This window comes from Pelecanus crispus, chromosome 1 (genome assembly GCF_030463565.1).
Source record: "Pelecanus crispus isolate bPelCri1 chromosome 1, bPelCri1.pri, whole genome shotgun sequence".
Taxonomy (NCBI): Eukaryota; Metazoa; Chordata; class Aves; order Pelecaniformes; family Pelecanidae; genus Pelecanus; species Pelecanus crispus.
The window spans coordinates 179,935,613-179,955,510 of record NC_134643.1 but is presented as its reverse complement, the minus strand read 5'-3'; the positions used below and the strand labels follow the sequence as shown (position 1 = coordinate 179,955,510).

At 38.4% G+C, this 19,898-nt stretch overlaps 1 protein-coding gene across 1 annotated transcript in view; it reads left to right on the top strand.

The window, feature by feature from the left end:
• LMO7 (LIM domain 7) overlaps positions 1-19,898 on the top strand; it is a 130,605-nt gene that overhangs the window by 93,839 nt on the left and 16,868 nt on the right. The window contains exons 14-23 of the mRNA XM_075724619.1: positions 1,921-2,038; positions 3,190-3,332; positions 4,642-5,083; positions 5,855-6,184; positions 9,128-9,242; positions 14,893-15,054; positions 16,427-16,611; positions 17,616-17,676; positions 18,729-18,785; positions 18,939-18,980. Of these exons, the coding sequence (XP_075580734.1) occupies positions 1,921-2,038; positions 3,190-3,332; positions 4,642-5,083; positions 5,855-6,184; positions 9,128-9,242; positions 14,893-15,054; positions 16,427-16,611; positions 17,616-17,676; positions 18,729-18,785; positions 18,939-18,980 (1,655 nt within the window). The remainder of the gene's footprint in view (positions 1-1,920; positions 2,039-3,189; positions 3,333-4,641; positions 5,084-5,854; positions 6,185-9,127; positions 9,243-14,892; positions 15,055-16,426; positions 16,612-17,615; positions 17,677-18,728; positions 18,786-18,938; positions 18,981-19,898) is intronic.

The following is a 19,898-nucleotide window of genomic DNA, read 5'->3' as shown; positions in this document are numbered from 1 at the left end:
TGGGATTGATGAATGTTCTGTGGTTATTTTATATACTCCAGGTTATTGAATCGTCAGTGGTAAACTTATTGGTTAGTGCCATGTGAATATAGGCGTTGTTTATGATGTACTGTGACTCAAAGAGAAATATTTTTCCACTTACTGTACGATGGCATGTTAGTATTTGGCTATGCATGATGTTCTAATTTTTTTTTTTTTTAAATGTACGTTTATTTATTTACTTATTTTTACCCTGAGGCAAAATCTGGTAAATGACTAAACACATCCAGAAGAAGCAAGGAATGTTTAAGAAGAAGTTAGATGTTAGGGGAGGGAGACTCAGAACGGTCAAGTCAATAGTTAGATTTTGAAGTTAAGACTAGAATTGCAACTAACATCCTGTTCCTTGGTATGAATATATGAATATACCTGTACTTAGGGTATACTGTATTTAGGTCTAGATTTTCCTATTTTGTTGCAGGCAGATGTAGAAACTCAAGAGAAAGAAAAGGAAACCCTAGTCATGTAAGTTTTCTTGAACTCATCTGGAACAATTTGATACTTATGTACAGTTTGGTTACCCAAAACCGTTTCTACATCTGATAGAACTTAACCATAAAAAAAAAAAAAAAAAAAATTAGGAAAGGAACTGTACAAGAAAGAGTTTCTGCAGTAGTGACTAGGAGATTTTTGGTAAATTTGGCATTCTTCCCCTTCAGAAAATAGACAAGCAAACAGGTATAATGAGTTAATGTCCTAGCCTTTATTTCTAGAGGCCAAAGTCTTACGTTATCAACAAAAGTGAGTCCGGCCTCTTGGGAGGAAGTGAGAGAGTCCGGTTAGTTAGTTCAGAGCTCTCTTCGTAGGTAACAGATTAGAGCAAGGCCCTGTGCTGAATCAGTTTTGGTTTTAACCTGATTTTCCGTCGTATCAGGGAGGTGCCAGATTTTCAAGTCCTGTTAGAACTTGGTTACGCCCCACCATCATTCAGATTTTGTTTGGATAAATGCAAACAAAAGTATTTTTGAAAAAATAAAAATAAAACCCGGAAGCCTAGCTTTCCTTTTATATTACAGCATTGAACCTTATGATGAAACACCTGCATTTTGCTTGGTGTCTCAAACGCTTGCGGTCAGCTCTGAGCAGGAGTCTTGTCCTATACCTGAATTAAAAGTCCTGTTATATTTATCACTGCAGTGTGAAAGAATAAAGGAGAAAATAGCATTGGAAAAAAGGGAGAAGAGCATGAAAGGTGAGCTTTGAGGAGTTTCAGTTAAAGGGAACTAGCGAGTAGGAGTTCATGGGGGAAACTTGTAGCTGTGTTGAAGAAATTGGTGACAAGATGGCTGTGTTAGCCATCCTGACTTGGATGGAAAGTGTCAGGGAGGCTTGGGGAGGATTAATGTAGGCTAGCGGGGTCCATGACATGCATGAACTGAGCGTTTAGCAGTGACTGACTTCTAGAAACGTGCATCAATAACTGACTTGATTTTATGATTAGCCTAAGGAAGGAAAGAACAGGAGGTGATTCTGAGGCTGTCACTGGAAAAAGAGTTGAAAGGATGGGAATCTGGACTTGAGGAGGGGGAACGCCTTCTAGGTGAAAGGAAGGAAGAAGATCAATAAAGAGAGTAGCAAGTTTGAACAGAAGTAGTAGTCAGGTATGAGGAGCTCAATGTGAATGATCAGCATGGAGCTGCTACAGAGCTGCTTATTCCTTTAACCTGATTTTATTTGCTCAAATATGCAACTACTGATTTGAATGCTGGCACTAGAGCACGTCCCAGCCTTGCTTGTTCAGCCGCCCGTGTGTTTCCTGCTCTATTCGAAATAACACTCAAGAGCGCTCAGTTGTACTAATATAAATCTCTCTCTCGAAGGTTTCACTTGCATAAATGATAGCTACAATGTGATAAAGCCAAGTACTCTTTTTCTTTCTAGGAGTAAATCTTTGAATGATGTCAGTGCAGAGGAGCTGCAGTCATTGCGCAAAATCCGTTATGAAGAGCTACAAAGGATAAAAGAACAGTTACAAGAACAAGATCTAAAGTGGCAAGAAGTAAGTACTCCTTTTCTCCCCTCCTCATGTGTCCTGCTGAAGGGCTGGGTGCCGCATACCTTCCGTGTCCCTAGAAAATAGGATTTGGCATCTGTGCAGCAATTTATGGGTCTGTCTTCTAGAACGATCCATCTCATGCAACTACTAATGTTTTTGGGGATGTCTGTTTAATGCAGAACTGAAATTATTTTAAATATCATCCTAAGTATCTGATTAATGCTTCAGGATAAGACTTGATTTCTGTGGACATAAAGAAAAGTTAGGGCACAGTTTCATGTGTTACCTGAAGTTTCTGAATGCTTTTTTTGGTGAAACTGTTGGAATGTCTGGGTATTTGACCCTTTGGGAGAAGGGCGGGAAATAATATTTCCTTGTGCAAATTCTTGAGGCTCCTATCCCCTAATAATTCTGTCTTAAATTCAGCTTGTAAACTGATTTGGCAGCTTTCCACAGCATCATAAGGGTATCTGAAGACCTTTTATTTTTTATTAAAATCTCTGCTTGACTATGATTATCAACAGGAAGCTGAAATTAAGAACAGAGCACCAAAGAGGAAGTTCATAGTTGTTTGTTTAATGCATCTCAGCCATCTCAGCTCTAATGTTCAGTACTTCTCTTAACTCAGCTCTGGTATTTCATGGAGCATATTGCCAGTTCACGTTGTGGTTTTACAGAAATGAAGAAAATATAGAAGTATATGTTTTCAATTTAAAATTTAAGGCTTGTTTATTCTTAAGCTAATGTATCAGTCTAAGATAGCAGTGATTTGGAAAAAAAAATATCCCAAACTCCAAAGCCTACAACAAAGAAATACAGATGGCATTTGCATTAGTTTTCAACTATGTGTCATTGGGTGAAGTATTCTAGAATAAAAATGAAAATGTTAAGGGGGGGAAAAAAGGGCAAAACATGTACTTTTCCACTTGTAGTCCAGTAATTACAATTGTTAACTTTTAACAGGCAGTGAGCCTGTAATCCTAACTGAAATGTGAGAACCCCTTTATCATTTAGGGGGAAGGTGCATGAAAATGTGGCCACGATGCATATGAGCAAATAAAATCAAGGCAGTAGGTAGTGTGTGATGGGATGCCTCTGTACATTTATGAGGTCTTGAGAAAATCTGATTGTATACTTTCATGTTATTCTTATAGGATCTAGCAAAATGGAAGAATCGCAGAAAGAGCTTCACTTCCGAATTGCAAAAGAAAAAGGAAGAGAGAGAAGAAATAGAAAGGAGAGCCTCTGAGGTGTCTGAAAGGAGTACCAAGTCACTGAAAGAAATGCAGCAGGAGAGGTAATGACCGTAATGGGACTATTATGTTGAACTTAAATCCAAGCATTTTTATTCCCTTGAATTCTTGAGCAGGTTTTACTGGCAAGTTGCAATTGATTCTGCAGAGAGCTCAACAATTTCAGTTGCAAATTATAGTGGAGAAATCTAGGCAACTGAAGGGCAGAATATGGTTGCTAATGCATTGTTTTCACAGAATGCTAAACAGTTTTGCTCTATAAACGTCGTTTTACTCTGCTATCCATAAATAAATGTATTGAGAAGTCAGTATTTGCATCCACTTTAAAGAGGTTAAAACAATAGTTTTGAACTGGATAATTGCCTTTTTTTATTCTTGGATCAGCTTAACTATTTCTCTTTCCTCTACCACTGCATTTGCTATTCTTTTAGCCACTGTGGATAAATACAGCCAGAATTTTAATGTATACCACAGAGCTGTAAACTTTTATTTGATTTCCCTCTATCCCCAATTGTTTCTCTGCATATTTACAGAACAAGATTCTCTCTGAAGATTAAAAAGTGTAAACTGAGTAGCACAGTACCATTTCTACTGGTGACAGTCGTTTTTTGGTTTTTTTTTTTTTTTAAATGCACATATGACTGAGATGAAGGGAATATGCACATGGCATGTATTCATAAAAGAAATTTAAATAAGTCTTAAAACAGAACGTTTTGAGTTTCTGTATTTTTTTACGTATCTGTGAGGACAAAAATTAGTCTCGAATAAAAATATGGATGCAAATTGTATTGAATGTCCAGTGTCAACAGAATCTTAAAAATGATGTAGTAAAGATTATCTCTGTGATGATTGTTCCTTTATGACAAAGGAATGAATAGCAGAAAAAAACCCCCACCAAACTGAACTTCAGGACACCATCTTATTTTGTTATCTGAAGTTCAGGATAGGATTTTCATAGAGCAGAGACATCAGCAGAGCTATACAGTTCAGGCAGTGTCATGGGACTACCTTCTTCCCATTCTTTCCTCAATAAAATCTGAATTTCTGAGGATATGTAACTTGAATAGCTATATCACTTTCGTGGCAAAGAGATTTCTGTCATGGTGGCAACTTGACCATGTGACAGTATTATGCCCGAATGTTACAGGAGTGTTGAAAGGGGGAGGAGGGGAAAGAAGGTAGATTTAAAAATATATTAAAATACTAATATTTTTAAATGATGCCATTCATTTTCATTTACTGCAGATGTGTTTCTCAGTTTATGCCCTGCGTTGAACATTTAGTAGTTGAAAGACTTAGGGCCCACCTGTTTGTCAGGTCACTTTGATATTCTAATGCACTCTGTCCCCATAGGGAGGACAGAGATCAAGACTCCTACAGGCAGCGAAAACATGAACGCAGATGGATGTATTCGCTGAACGATGATGTGTTTAGTGAAGAAAAAGGACCTTCCACACAGTCAGCAGCAAAAGATTACCTTTTGGAAGAAGACACCTCCTACAGCGCTAAGGACAGCAAAAGTGCATATGCCACGCAACCACGCAAGGAGCACGCGCCGGAGAGTTTGCCCACTCGTGAAGCTCCCACTCCACCGAAGAGCCTGGCAGAGGAGCAGAGCTCATCTCTTTTGTCTGCCCGCTACTCTGTGAATGCTCAAACTGGGTCAGCTCAGGTTTCAGCTTCTCTCCCGAGAAGTTACCAGAAAACTGATACCTCTAGATTAACATCTGTGGTTACACCAAGACCCTTTGGTGTCCAGTCAAGAGGAATGTCGTCACTTCCACGGTCGTTCACGGTAAAATTCCACTTCGTTCCTGAAGTGTGTAAATGTTGGGGTCTTGGATAGCTGGGGGAACAGTAAAGTTTTAACGTTAGCTGTTTTTTAAAAAAATTGTCTGCTGTTTGATGAAGGCTGTGTTAATAGAGCAGGCAATTCTGTCATGGCTTTAGATGTTTACTCATGTTTCTGTACTTAAAGGCACTCCTAGAAATAAGGCTGATAAATGTATTTGGTAGAATAATCTTTTTATTACTTGTAGTAAGTCTCCTCAGTGTTCCTTATCAAAAAAACCTGCCTTTCTTGGATGTAATTGTCTGAAGCTAAGTTAACATTAAAGGCAAATTTTTCAGGTGATACAGGTTTCCTCTGCTCTGCTGACTTTGTTGAAATTGAAATTTTATACTGACCTAAAATTTGCCTGCTCAGTAAAGCACTGAAACACAGAAATTGATCCCCCCCCCCACTGCAATTACTGTGTCGATTTTCATAGCTTGCTTCTAAATCCCTATTTGTCTCAATTTTAAAAAATGGTAAGAATGCAAATCATTCTAAGCAGATGATTTTAACAAGTTTGTCTTAAGTCTGGACTATTTATTCTACAGGCACTTCAGGAGAAAAACAGTATGTTGCTCTTCTTTAAAGTGGGTAATTAGTAATGGGTACGGTAACCAGAATTTACATGAAAGGGAGAGGGTTTTTTTGTTAAATATTTAGATTGCTGAAAGATTAGGGACTTTTTTTTTTTTTTTAAAGCACATATTTACCAAACTGTCATTTTTGTCCTAGATGGATGATACCCAGAAATACAACGGAGAAGTAGAAAAGGCTAAAAGAACTCAAACTTTGTTGACAAGCAGTTCGTTTTCACAACCGGACTCTGCACACCCTCTCTCCACTAGTGTGTTCAGAAGCAGAGGTGAGGAGGAGGAGGAGGAGGAGAAGGAAGGTGTTCAGTCAACACCTCCTCCTAGTTTGGCATTACCTGTAAAATCCCAAGACCAGGATGCTGGAAACAATATTCTTAAACCAGAGTATTGCTCTCTTCCTGATTCTCTTTCACTTGCATCCTCTGCAGAAAATGTGAGTCTGCCAGAGCCTGAGGATTCAAAACCTCTGGTAAGTGTGGAAATAATGTGATTACAGTGTAACTGAATGCTACAGCAGAATAAAAGGAAAAATAAATAAAATTACATCAAATGCAAGTATTTTTTGGTAGTAAGAAAGCAGCTCAGAGAACTACTATTTCCATTGTTTTAATTCAGGGGAAGGAGAATATTTGGAAAGAAAATAATTGGTTCTTTTGCTGCATTTTTTCCCCTACCTTTTATACGTCCTGTGCTTAATTTTACTTCTCATTCTAGTAGTTATTCTAAATATTGTCTGATACTTGCAAAGTATTTGTTTTTCTCCAAATTAGCACAGTGTGCGCACAATCAGGTATGTCCGTTAGATGAATGATCTGAGCTGCTGTAGCATTCATTTGCACTTTTAAACTGGTGGTGGAAACTGAAAATCAGCTTTTCAAAGGCCAGCCTTAAAAATTAGTATCATGCTATCCTTTTTTCCATCTGTTGTGGCTTGAGCCACCCCCCCTTTTTTTTAATAGTTATGTACATTAAATTAATCTCATTAATGTGAACATTAATGAATTTTAAAGCAAATCGCTATCTCTTTATGTATGTGCTTATCCAGGAGTTGGGTCTTTCAGTGTTTTTTTTGGAATATGTATCTTCGAGTACTGTTTCTTCTGATTGATAGCATGTTTCACATGTAAAAAAAATGACCAGCAATAGCTTTAATTGTCGATACCTTCCTGTAATGTCTAATGATGCAGTTCGTACCCCTTGACAGATTAGAGATGAATTCTTTGCATTCCTGATGCTGCTGCAAAAGTTAATTGTGCCAATTGCTTGGGTGAAGATCATAAGACCTTAGATGCTGATTTATGAAATCACTTCCCCCACCAGCTTTTTATAAATTCAGTCACTTCGAACCATTCTTCTTCCTAATCACTTGTGGAAAAGGAACACATTTCAGTTTACACCTGATACCCCTTGGCCATTGCAATGAAACTATGTTAATTTTTTAAAACTGTGATTGTTGTATAAGGAAAGAAATCATGATCTTTTTTTTTTCCCTGTGTTGTAGCAAAAACAGGCAGAGGAATTGCTGTTCTAATCAGTGAAAACGTAGATTAGATATGGGTCCTTTGTATTACTTTATGCAAGCAAAATGTACTAGGTCCATTTTTTTTTTCCTGTCATTAGTCACAAGACTATAAATTGGCCTTCCTGCAAATGAGTAATGTCGGGTTTTAAAATTAAAAAATCTTAAAAAAAAAAAAAAATTTAAAAAGCTTGTGTTGTGCCTCAAACAAGCTATAATTTAAGGAATGCAAGTTCCATTTGGCATGTTTGTAAATCATTGCCAGAGTTGAGAGATTGATATAGTTCACTAGTCATCAGGGCAATAACACCAGGTTTGTGGAATACTAAGTGTTTTGGAGACGACCTGTCCAAATGATGAAGTGCAGTGTACAAAGTCGCATTATTCCTCTGACAAGAGGTAGGTTTGAGGAAGAGCTGGGTTGGGATGGTGGAAATAAAAATAACAGCAGTAGTAATTTCCAGGAATGCACTCAGATTCAAAAGCTTTATATATGCTCTAGCCCAGTGTGCTAACCTGTCTATTAGTAGGTTCACTTTTAATGTAATGTTATTCACCTAAGGACTTGGGTTGTATGGGAGCATTTGCAAGCTAGCAGCTGTGTTTTGAAGAAAGGACTTAATTTCTACCCTGGGCTGTAGTGGCGAGTGTTTTGCCAGGAACATTCCTGTAACACAAGGCGAAACCTCAGGATGTTGCCTTACATGTTGTCTTCTGCACCCAGTGCTTGGGTACTGCTGAAGCCTCCTCTGGCTGCATCCTGCCTGGAAGTTCTGGCAAACTCCATCTGCTTGTGCAGTGCTCCCTGCAGCTGCATGTTGCATCCTACCAACACAGGAGCTTAGGGGAATTGGCTTAGGTAGCTAGACTTGTAAATATTTTAAGTTAGGGAAAATGAATCCCACCCTTCAGGAAAGCTGGTTCTCTAGGCAACTAAAAAATGTAGGTGTACACAGTTTAGTACGCCAAATTTAGTACACATGCGGGGGTCTCCTCCATGCATGCATTGCTGGAATATATCTATTTTAACAGTTAAAGTCTGATTTTTTTTTTTTCCTTTTATAACAATGTCAGTGCCATGATAATGAAGTGAATAGCATGCATTTGGGTATTTTAATTGTTTTAATCAATTCACATTAAAATGTTAACGCATGCAACACATGTTCATAATATAGTGTGGGACTGAAAGCAAGTGTTCCAAAAATGTTTTCCCAAACATATTTCTGTAGTTTAAAAAGGTAATGTTAGGTTTTCATTCTGATTTTGAAAGCATCTTGAAAGTCCACTAGAATGAAAGACCTAGATTCTAGCTAATTCTGGGATTAGTTTTATCATCTAAGACATCCATTATAAAATCCATAGCGAGCTAGTAGTATTTCATACAAAATTAAAAAGATGATTGTTCACCCAAGTAAACCTAGTTGCAGCATTGAGCCTAAAGGAAATTGATGATGCTCACTGTAGGATGTGCAAGAAAAAAATAAGATGAATTACTGTGATCTAGCTTTTTCACATCTGTCTGACTGATGCTCTCTCAGGAAACAGTGCGTTCCACAAATTCACAAGACTATCCATGAAGACCCATTTAGGGGTTTAGTTTCCTCAAATTTCTTACATTTTGTAGCATTGTGTTACAAAACATTTAAAATAAGAAAAATGAACAGCTAAATATATGTGTAGAGAAAATATAAATGTAAATTGAAAACATACCTGTTTGAATAAAAACCAAACAAGTTAGTTAACTGACTTCAATATTGTTTCCTTTGTCTATGATGCTAATAATAGATGATTAAAGTGCACATTGTGAGCAGCCTCACTTATTTAGAGGATAAACTTTCCCTCATTTAGATTCCTGTGATACCAGATACTGTAGTGTCATGTTTTATTTTTCAGGAACAGTACAGTGAAATGAGAATCAGTATAAACCAGAGACCTGGCCACAGTCGCAGCTTTGGGTTTACAACAAATTGGAGTTCTTCAGGGGCCTTTGTACAGACAGTTGAAGAAGGTAAATGTGTTTTAACTGCACAAATTTTTGTTCTTATGTTTAGTTTGCAGAGGCTTCTAAATTAAGGCATTTGCTGTTAAGAATGCTGCAAATAACTTAAAAAATCAGGTGGAGAATTGAAAAATCAGTATATAGTTTGCTAATGTATTTCTGTGAATCCTCATCTCTTGAAACAGGTTGAATTCAGCAATACCAAAACTGCATTTTCCTAATCAAGGACATTTCTATAACTGCTGAAAAGGCATAAATGTGATTACTCAAGCATTCACCAAGCCCCTTACAGAACAGTAGTAAGGGGCACATACAGACTTCTAATATCCAGGTTGTTCCTTTCAGCTAAGTTTTTAAAAGATTTCACTTCATATGGTTTGTAAACACGTGCAAAGGAAACTTAGTTAGGAGTTAGTATTTTTACTTCAATTTCCCCCTTTCTTAGTCATGTTGAATTTGGAGATGGTTAATATTTTTAAGCAGTTGCAACTTCTAAATTTAATTTCCAGTGCAGTTTTTTTCAGATGTGTTAATACTGAAGAAAAGCAAACATTTTTGTCTTGAAATGAAGGATACATAAAGCTTATTTCTAAGCTTTAGTAGTCTTCTGCAGAGAGCAGGCTCAGTCTTCTTAATTAAAATACAATAAAACACAACAAAAACCCAAACAAATTACATGTAATGCTTGTTTTCTGAACGGTGATCTTTTCCATTGTCAGTAATACTTGAGGAATATTGAATTGTGCCTTTTCTTCCAGCTAACACAAGATAATCCTGAGAAAGGAGAAATAACTGGAAACATCTAATTTAGTTAGCCCTTCATTATGCTTTCCAGAGAGGAAAAAAACACTGTTTAACAGCACTTACTGAGCAGGCTTGATATTTCCCCTCCCCGCCCCCATTTCAAATTCAATTTTTAGACCTCTCTTTCATTATAGCTGGGTACTTCTCATAATTAGATTGTAATCATTAATATTCATTTTGCATGAAGAATAACTTTCCATTTGCTTTCCCTGCTGCTAGGCTTCTGGTTTAATTTTCTCACTTGGAGGCAGAGGACTGTCTCTTTGTGCTGCCACCTGTAAATGAGAAACCTAAGGGTAGTGAATATTCCTGCTGGTTATTCAGAAAGGTCCATGTAGGCTCTATCGCCAACTCTGTAGGCAAGGGAAAGATGAAGGCCTTGTGGCTGTTATCCTGGTTATGCTTTATTACCATCCTTCCAAGGAAGGGCACAAATACAAAGATTAAATGGAGAATGGAGTGTATCTTGATATTCTTGTTTATAACATGTGCTTAACATCTTTTTTTCAACAATTGACTCCATGTTGTATCCTTATTCAAAAGCTGTAGCTTCCTTTAAAGCAAAGAAGGATGAAAGAGATGGACAGCCCTTTGAAAGAGTAAGATGTGCTTTCAGCTGGGCACAACTAAATGTTGCGCTTCCTATTTTTAAGGATAAGTCACAGGATAATTCAGGTTGGAAGGGACCTTGGAAGATCACCTAGAGCAAACCCCTGCTCAAAAAACTGTCAAGACTGAATTCAGACCAGGTTGCCTAGGGCCTCACCCAGGTGGGTTTGAGACGCTCCAAGGATGGAAACTGCACAGACTCTCTGGGCATTGCATAATTATCCTCTCAGAGAAAATTTTCCCTGCATATCCAGTCAGACCGACCTTTGTCTCCATTTATAACCACTGTGCTGTGTTCTCCTGCCATGAATTTCAATAAAGAGCAGGCTTTCCCTTCTCAGTAACCTCCCGGTAGGTACTGGGAACACTGCTGTTAGGTCCCCCTGCAGCATCTCCAGGCTGAACAAGCCTATACCCCTCAGCCTCTCCTCACAGGGCAAGTGCTCCAGCCCTGACCATCCCGGTGGCCTCCTATGAAACTTGTCCCAGTTTATTGATGTCTCTCTTACAATGGGACACAAAAACTGGACACAGTATTGCCGATGTGGCATAACAAGTGCTGAGTGAATGGTATAGTCACTTCCCTCGATCTGTTCATATAGCCTCACCACTGCTGGGGTACCCCCAGCCCTGCTCTGCAGCCCATCAGCCCCCAGCCTGTGCCACCACTGGAGTTAGTCCACCTCAGGAGCAGGACTCTGCATTTGCCCTTTTTGACTGTCAGGTTCCTTCTCTGAATGGCAGCCCTGCCCGCCCACCTATCAGCCACCCTCTCCCTTTTGGCATGGTTTGCAAACTTGATGAGGTTGTGTTTCTCCTCCTCCTCCTCCTCCAGGTTATTGGTGAACATGTTAGAGAGGACAGGTCCCAGGATACATCCCTGGGGAGCTCCACTTGTAACCAGCCTCCAGGCTGAGTATGAACCATTAACCACTACCCATAGAGCCTGACAGCCCAGCCAGTTTTTCACCCATCTAGTTCTGCCCTGTAGACAGTACCATCCCAACTTTGATACCAGGATACTGTGGAAGACCATGTCAAAAGCCCTATTAAAGACAAAATGGATGATATCCACCACTCTCCCTTCATCCACATATCTAGTCATTTCATCATTGAAGATGACTGCGTTGATCGAGCGTGATTTAGGCTTGGCAAATCCATACCAACTGTTACCAGTCACCTTTTTCTTTTTCTTGAGACCAGAAATAGCTTCCAGGAAGACTTTATCCGATTGTCTTGACATACTTGTCATCCTGACTAGCTATATGATTTTCTTCAGGTGATAACCCGTATTTATCTTTTTACTACTTGTAAATGTAAAAGACTCTGTATTCTACATATACTTTTCCTTCAAAAAAATGTTAAGAAAACTACTTGGCAAGCAAAATTAACTTATTGTAAGTGTTCTCAAAAAGAGACACTTAAGAGTTAAGCTTGTAACACGTTTCAGTGAGACCCATTTACTACATATTAAAGGAGATAGTGCTCATTTTTTACAGGAATTTTCAACTTTTATGCTAAAAATTAGGTAAATAGAAAGCCTTAAAGTCATTAATCTAGACATTGTTCTGCCAGCTTCCCCAATGCCGTATAATCTTTATTGTTTCAGGTCTTTCCCTTTCACCCACCCTATTTCCAATCATTTTCTGATATGGTGTTGATGTAGGAGTGCACACGTCTGCAATCAAACACTTGCAGGCATGTAGGACAAAGTAAATTTGACCCACTTGTTTCAAGTTTTAATTTTTTTGTATGACTCTAAGCTAGTATTTATCTGTTGGAATAACAACAGATGGGAATAGGCTAGAGATAACCAAATACGCATGGAAAAAGAGTGAATTTGATTGGGTTTGTTTTCATTGGGGGGTAGTAAGAAAGAAAAATCTTTTACCTTCAGGGATATTTATGAAAAACAGCAATACCTGGTTTATGTAATGTAAACTAAATCCTTTATATAGAGAGAATATATAGGTATAAAGAAATTATCAGTAAATACTGTAGTCTTGGGGGAACTGGACAGAAAAGGGGAACTGGCACCATACAACTTTTGGCACCTCAGTTGCCAGCTAGTCTCTGTAGACTTCTCTGGAGGTGAATCGGAGCAGAAGCCCAATATAGGTGCCCTGATTTGCACTCTTGAGAAGCCCTTTTATTCACAGACTGTAGAAGCAGTAGAGGAAGAGCAGCTGGCAAAGTTACGTGCCAAAAACTGAGTAGCGTAAGTTGTCCTGGCGGTGTAGGGTCTACACGTGCAATCTAGACACTGCTGCTATTCATTCAAATCTGTATGGTCTGGATGTGTTTTTCTGGTGGAGGAACTATGCAATCTTGAATTTCCTTCCTTTCCTAAAGCCTGAATTGTAACCCACTTTTTCCCTCATGTGCTTACCGTAACTGAGCTGAGGTACTGTTCTCGCCTCTGAACTGGGTCTCATCCCAATCAAATTATGTGAGTAAAATGAACACTACCTTTTTTCGTTCCTAGGGCTTGTTCTGTCACTACACAGAACAGGGACATTATCAGTTCTGATGTCTTTCCTTGACCCTAAAGCATTCCCTGTATCGTGAGCATAAAGTTCAGTCTGCATGTAGTCAAACTATATGGTACAAGATCTTAGACTTTGAAATGAGACACCATTCCAAATGTTATATGATGTTGAACATAGTAAATTCAGTGGTAGTATCTTCAATAGTATCTCTAATAGTACCTTTCATTAATAGATTTGAAAATCCATTAATTCTTTAACATAATCCTGGCTCTAAGGAGATGCACATTTTTTCTAGTTTATCTAGTTTTCTTCCTCCAAAGGAAAACCCTACCTTTTCTTCTATAATATTGCTTAAAAGTAATTGGTGTGTTTGGAGGATTTTACTGATAACTGCTAATGGAGTTTTTAGTCCATACTTTAAGAAGCACGCAGAAAAATAGAATATTGGAACTATGCTCTTCTAACATACTACTTAGTGTTGGTTTTTTTAGTGAACTATGATGGATCACTGTTTGGTGCAGTATTAAGAAACAACTTTTCTTCATTTTTTAACTTCCTGGGGTGCCAGAAATATTAAAAGGTATTTGAATCCTTAGTGGATGATCCAGACATCTAGCAGCATTTTACTAGTGAGTCAGAAGAAAGTCAGGATGAAACATACAGTGTCTAAATTCTTCTGTCATGCTTGTCCACATTTGTTTCTGATAATGTAATATAGCACTGTTCTTGGTATATTTTAAATGTGATACATTGATTTCACTACTAACTTTGGAAAACTCTTCCATTGTGTAATTCAAATTTGTTTTGTTTTATTAATGTGAGGATTTATTGTACAATCTTTAATTACATTTTCATTTATCTTTTCAATGTTATATTCTGCTAAGGGAATAATTGTTAATGGAAGAGCAGTTCAGATGTAATTCATAAAATCTTACTGAAACAAGTCTGAATTTCTCAGCTCATCCATTTTCTGAATTAAATAGAAAAAAGTTTAACTGGTCCTGTATGCTTTGTGTCCTTAGGCTAGTAAGATCACTTGCCAATGTTTAGTGGTAGATGAAAAAGAGTATAAAGTGCAGCTTGTTTTGCAAAGTATCAGTAGAATTCAAAGTCCAAGCTGTGATAAAATTTGCTCTTAATCGACAAAATAAGTAGAATCCAGAGAAGCCTAATGGGACAACACCCAGCAATATCTTGAGTCCAATTACCAGTCAATTCAGAGCTAACAAACTATTTTAGCAAAGCAATGAAGCAGCATGTTCTTGTCAGTATAGCCCAGAAAATGTAAATAAGAATACGAGAAAGCCAGCTTCTACTGGAATTAACAAAGTGGAGGCTGGGTTTTTTGGCAAATAAGAGGATTACCCAAACATTGGCTGAATTTCAGCTAATCGTTGGCTACAGGCACTGTGGTGCTGCCTCTCTCTCACTATCACAGATTATAAAGGTGAGTTACTGAAGGCAGGAGTGGGCCCAAAGGTTGTTTATTAAATGGGCTAGCCAGAATGTGAATGCTTGCAAGTCTAAAAGACTGATGTTCTTTGTCGTTTTCGTAAGTTTCAAATTGAAACACTACTTTGATATTAACTGTATTTACTGACCTTATATTACAGTGTAGTAGACTTTTCAAAGACTTTCTGAATATCCACTAATAAGCATTTCTTTGACTGATCTTCCCCCTGCCCCCCAATCACAACTGTGGTAAAAAAATAATTGTGAATGGAGACATAACCTCATTTTTCTTCTGTTTTCTGCAGGTAGCCCTGCAGCACTTTGTCAGCTTCATGTAGATGATGAGATCATTGCTATCAACGGCACAAAGGTTTCACGTATGGACTATAGTCAGTGGGAAGAAGCCATCGGCAGAGCCCTAGAAACTGGCAACCTGGTCATGGATGTCAGACGATATGGAAAGAATGGTGAGTTGTTTCGTCGGGCCGATACAGTATGCTCTGTAAGGCAAATAAGCTTTGTCTCTGCTGTGCTTGACAGCTGAGAGTCCTTATTACCCTTACAGTAGTAATATGTATCTAAGCTAAGTAGTTTGCTAGTGTGTCTGTTGCATTTTAACACAACTTGGCTTTTTTTAACTACTCGTGCATTAGAAATGTCTTCACAAGCAAGTCTACAAAGCATTGAACTACTGGCCTCTCTCTTGTGCTCTGGCCTGTTTCGGAGAGGATGCATTGGTAAAAAAGTGTGCAACCACCACACAAGGGAATATAACATTTTCTTTCCTGCCATACCACAAAAATGAAGAGGGGCTGGTCTCTAGAGGATAGTAATTTTTAGAGCCTCTCTCCCTCAGTCAGCAGCTCCCTTTCTTCAGGAAAGGAGGATCTTGTGTTCTTTTTTTCAGGTGGTGTATGAGCTTGTGGGTAATGTAGCACCTCTGTGCTACAATTTTGGCCATTGACCCAAATACTGTGATGCTGTAACCTCCCCAGGGTGGTACTATCCATTCTGGCTAGTGAGGGTTTCCACTCTTGCTGAAGGCCTTGTAGCATCTCTAGACTTGCCATGGGTTTAATCAGGATACCCTTTTAAAGTCCCAAAAGAATTTTTCCAGAGTAGGAAGTGTGACCAATGACTTCTTTCACAGTATAAATACAAAAAATTATTCTAGTGGGAAGCTAGGTTCCCACTAGGTACCAGCAAGTGTGTGTGGGGGAAAGCAGGGAACTGAGGAAGAGACAAGAAACAAATCACAACTTCTACAGGGCCTAGCACAAATGGAGAGTGAGATTAGTGGAGAAGAACTCATTGAGTAAATTTTACGTAGTGGGAGGGGAGAAATGATGGAGTCTGAGTGAAGATTATAATTTGTGTTTGCCTCATCAGGTTTGCTAGTTTAGTTTAGACTGCCTTTTTTGTGCCCTCTGTGCTTCCTGACAAGCACAGACATGAAAATGACACTTCCTGGATAGTGTATGAGGCAAATTGTACCTTGTGTGAGTGAAGTTGGAAGAATTTTCTCCATCCTTACTAATGCTACTGAAATAGTTTCCAATGAATACTAATTGCTCTGTAATGTTGAGCTGCTGTGGGTCCATATTAGCAAAACGTTTGGTAAACTTTCACCTGGCTTATGACTAACACATGCATTTTTGGGGAAGGCGGTCTGCTCATAAAAGCCCTTTTTCCTGTCTTCACAAATTCCACCTGATTTGTGTCTCTTGCTGTTCTGTTATGTGCTTTTTTGTGTTATTTTAATGTGTTTTCACTAACTCTTGTTCTGTTCTTTGACGTTACTGTCTATATTAATTTCTTGATCCTCCACACACCAAAAAGATTGGGGCAAAGACCAGCCTTCCCTGCCACATGTAAGGCATAAAATCCTCAATCTCACCAGTATGGCTACCAACATTATAGGTACATCTGAAAATAAATGGATTGATGCAACTTCTGGAGAACAAGTTTCAAATGTTTCCACCATATCAACAAAAAGAGATTCTTCCAGCAGCCTTCGAAGTTCTGTGAGTATGTTTTTGAAGGTTTGTGGGCTCTGGGGGGAGGAAGAAAGTAAAAAATGTAACGCCTTGATAGGGGGAGGATCGAGAAGAGACCTTGAAAATCTTACTTTTACTTGTATTGCTTAGGGAACATACAGGATACTGCAAATACAGAGATGTAGCTATGTACTTACTAAGGTAAATAAGATGTTTTAAAGACTTGCTACTGGCTGTTCCTGAGTGGACACTGCTAAGTGATGGGTATTAAACTATTTGCAGACTATGCAGACTATGTTTTAACTAAAATGTATAGAGCGTTTAGTCTTTAGTAAAGACTTCTACCTCCATTATTAGTGTAAATGAAAGTTGCAGCCCCAAAGAACAAGGGTATATACATGCAAATATATATATACATACATATATTTAGCAAGGCCTGTTGTGACAGGACAAGGAATAATGGATTTAAACTAAAGAATAGATTTAGACTAGACATAAGAAAGAAACTTTTTACAATGAGGGTGGTGAAGCACTGGAAGAGGTTGCCCAGAGAGGTGGTAGAGGCCCCATCCCTGGCAACATTCAAGGTCAGGTTGGATGGGGCTCTGAGCAACCTGATCTGGTTAAAGCTGTCCCTGCTCACTGCAGGGGGGTTGGGCTAGGTGGCCTCTAAAGGTCCCTTCCAACCCAAAGCATTCTACGATTCTATGATTCTATGCTTTCAAATTACTTGCAAATAACTCCCTGCCTGCCAAGGAGCTGAAATAGGAAGATCTCAGCTTCTGGCATTTTCTTGCAAACTGATGTTTTTTATTTCAGCCACCAATTCACAGCTGGTTATTGATCCCCTCAAATGCCTGCAGTCATTTTATCATATAATACACTCAGGAAGTTTTAGATAATTTTGTATCTTTCTGTGGAAAGTGTTCTGAGGTGTTTCGTGATACACAGTTCCTGTCAGGGGAGACGTCTGATTGGATAAACTTCCACAAATCTAATGAACCCAAGCCCTTTATTTTGTATTTTTTCAGGATACAGAAACAAAGCTGATAAATGGAATGCAAAGAGATCTTGGCTCTAGCGAACAAAGAGGTAAACTACCATTGCTTTTCATCCGCTATTTGTGTGGGTTTGGAACAAGCACAGACACTAAACCTGTAATCATTGCAAGCTTTATACAGTGGGCAAAGCGAGACCTTAATGAACTGAAAGCTAGACAGGTATCACAGAGATCTAGCTGCATCCAAACGGGGTGTAGTTTGCTTCCACGACGTGCTAGGCATTTGGAGAATTGACAACATAGCAGTGACAGCCCTCCCATCTCAGCATTAGTGGTTGTAAATTCACTGTGTGGTAGGGGTGAAGAGAAGGCACGCAATTTATTGTAATTGCCACTACATCGTGTGGAGACTGAGTCAGTATGAGTATCAATTTATTTCACTGCCCAGGAAGAGTGTAAAAAGTATTAATTTTTTTTTTTCCTCTCTATTTCAATTGTGAGGTTTTAGGGGTAATGGTTGTTTTACTATTATTATTTTACTTTTATTCCTGGAGAACGATCTTGATGGTTCTGGTATGAATAATAATTACTTAAGATGCTATGAACAGTTATAGCCTTAGTTGATGACGGTGAGAGAAACCAGGTACATAGACTTCCTAATGGCACAGTAATCCTTAAATGGAAACTTTGTATTTCATTTTATCTTGAATGTGCATGGTGATTTATAGAAGAGTTCCCCCAAGAGACCATTTGCCCTCTGGAGATGCCTTTCCGATGACCTTAAATGGTGATTAGGCTCCTTATTCCAATTTGGCATCTCAGTCGAGGTGGCTTAAATTAGACAGGGAAAATCTGAGTCCAAGTTTGACGCTTGTACTGTTGTTATAGTTGGACATTGTTAGTGATGAAATACTAATCAGTACATGATGTAACCTACTAAAAACTGTATTTGTTAGTACAAAAGATTAGATTTCCTTTGTGTTTCAGGGGCTTTTTATTTTTCTGAAGTGATGTTGCTGTAGATTGGAGGTCTAACAAATGTTTGTTATCCAGTGGCATTAGTGGTTTTAAAAAAAAAAAAAACCAAAACCCAAAAAGACAGCACCTCATTGACTTGTTTGTATTCTTTGTATTTTTCAAATAGCATCTGAACCTATTTCTTTGAAAAACTTAAAAAGACGGTCACAATTTTTTGAACAAGGTAAACCAATGAGCTAACATTTCATGTACTTCCATGAAATTGTTCCTGCTGCACACTCTATCTAACAAGTCTGGTGCTGGGTACTATATCTCTTCAGAATTGTTTGTTGCAGTTACAACGAAGCAACATAATTAATTTCCCTTCTTTCCCCAGGGTCATCAGATTATTCTTACAATTCATGGGTCTACCTTTGTGGTAATGGGTCTTTGTCTGTTCTCTTCTATCTATAGCTGTTTAAATCTCTTCTATGTTGTTCATACTTTTTTTCCACTGGGTAGGAGTAAGAACGATAGCACTCTGTGTTCAGGTTTGCTACTACCTACAAACCAAGAATAACGTTGACTATTCCAGCAGAGGCTTAGCGCAGATCTCAGAGCTGTTGATAAAATACTTGACTCTGGGTTCAAGTTTATCTTGAGTTGCAGCTCTGTGCTTTCATCTGAATTGCTGGAAAAAGGCAGCTGCTGGCTTTCCACTCTGTGGTTATGTCGCAAGATCCCAGGAAGACCAATATAAATTTTGAATTGAATATCCTAGCTTTTAAAGGCAAAAAAATGAGGCACTCAATTTTGGTTTTGTAGGTTGCTTTTTGGTGTTTTGCATGTCACAACTCACGTACTTCCACTAATGTTGTATGTCTAATGCTGTCTTCAGACTATGTATGCCTTGCTGTTTTGCTGTAGCCTGAAAGAGTGAAATTCTGGCCCACTGGAAGTTCAGTGTGAATTTTGCCAATCATTTTAGTGGAGCCAGATCTTTGCCTTCAGTGGTGATGGCTTCTCTTTTTTCCAGAAGTGATATGTGAAGTGCCACAGCATAAATCTCTGTTTGTGGTTCTGTTTGCTTTTAAGTACTTCTGCCGCATTGTATCTGTGATATGGTGGTATTTTGTTGGTGGTTGTTTTGTTGGGTTTTTTTTTGTTTTGTTTCTTTTTTTTTTAAAGGCTGGCTATGAAGTTTGTTTTTTTTATTTTAATAAATTTTATAGCAATATTGAAGTATTTCACTTGTGCTTGAGGAGGAGGAGAAGGATGTATTTCTAGAGTTCATTTTAAACTTTTGACACTTTAGCTTTACAATGATATGAAGGTTTCTTCTTTCTAAACCTGTACA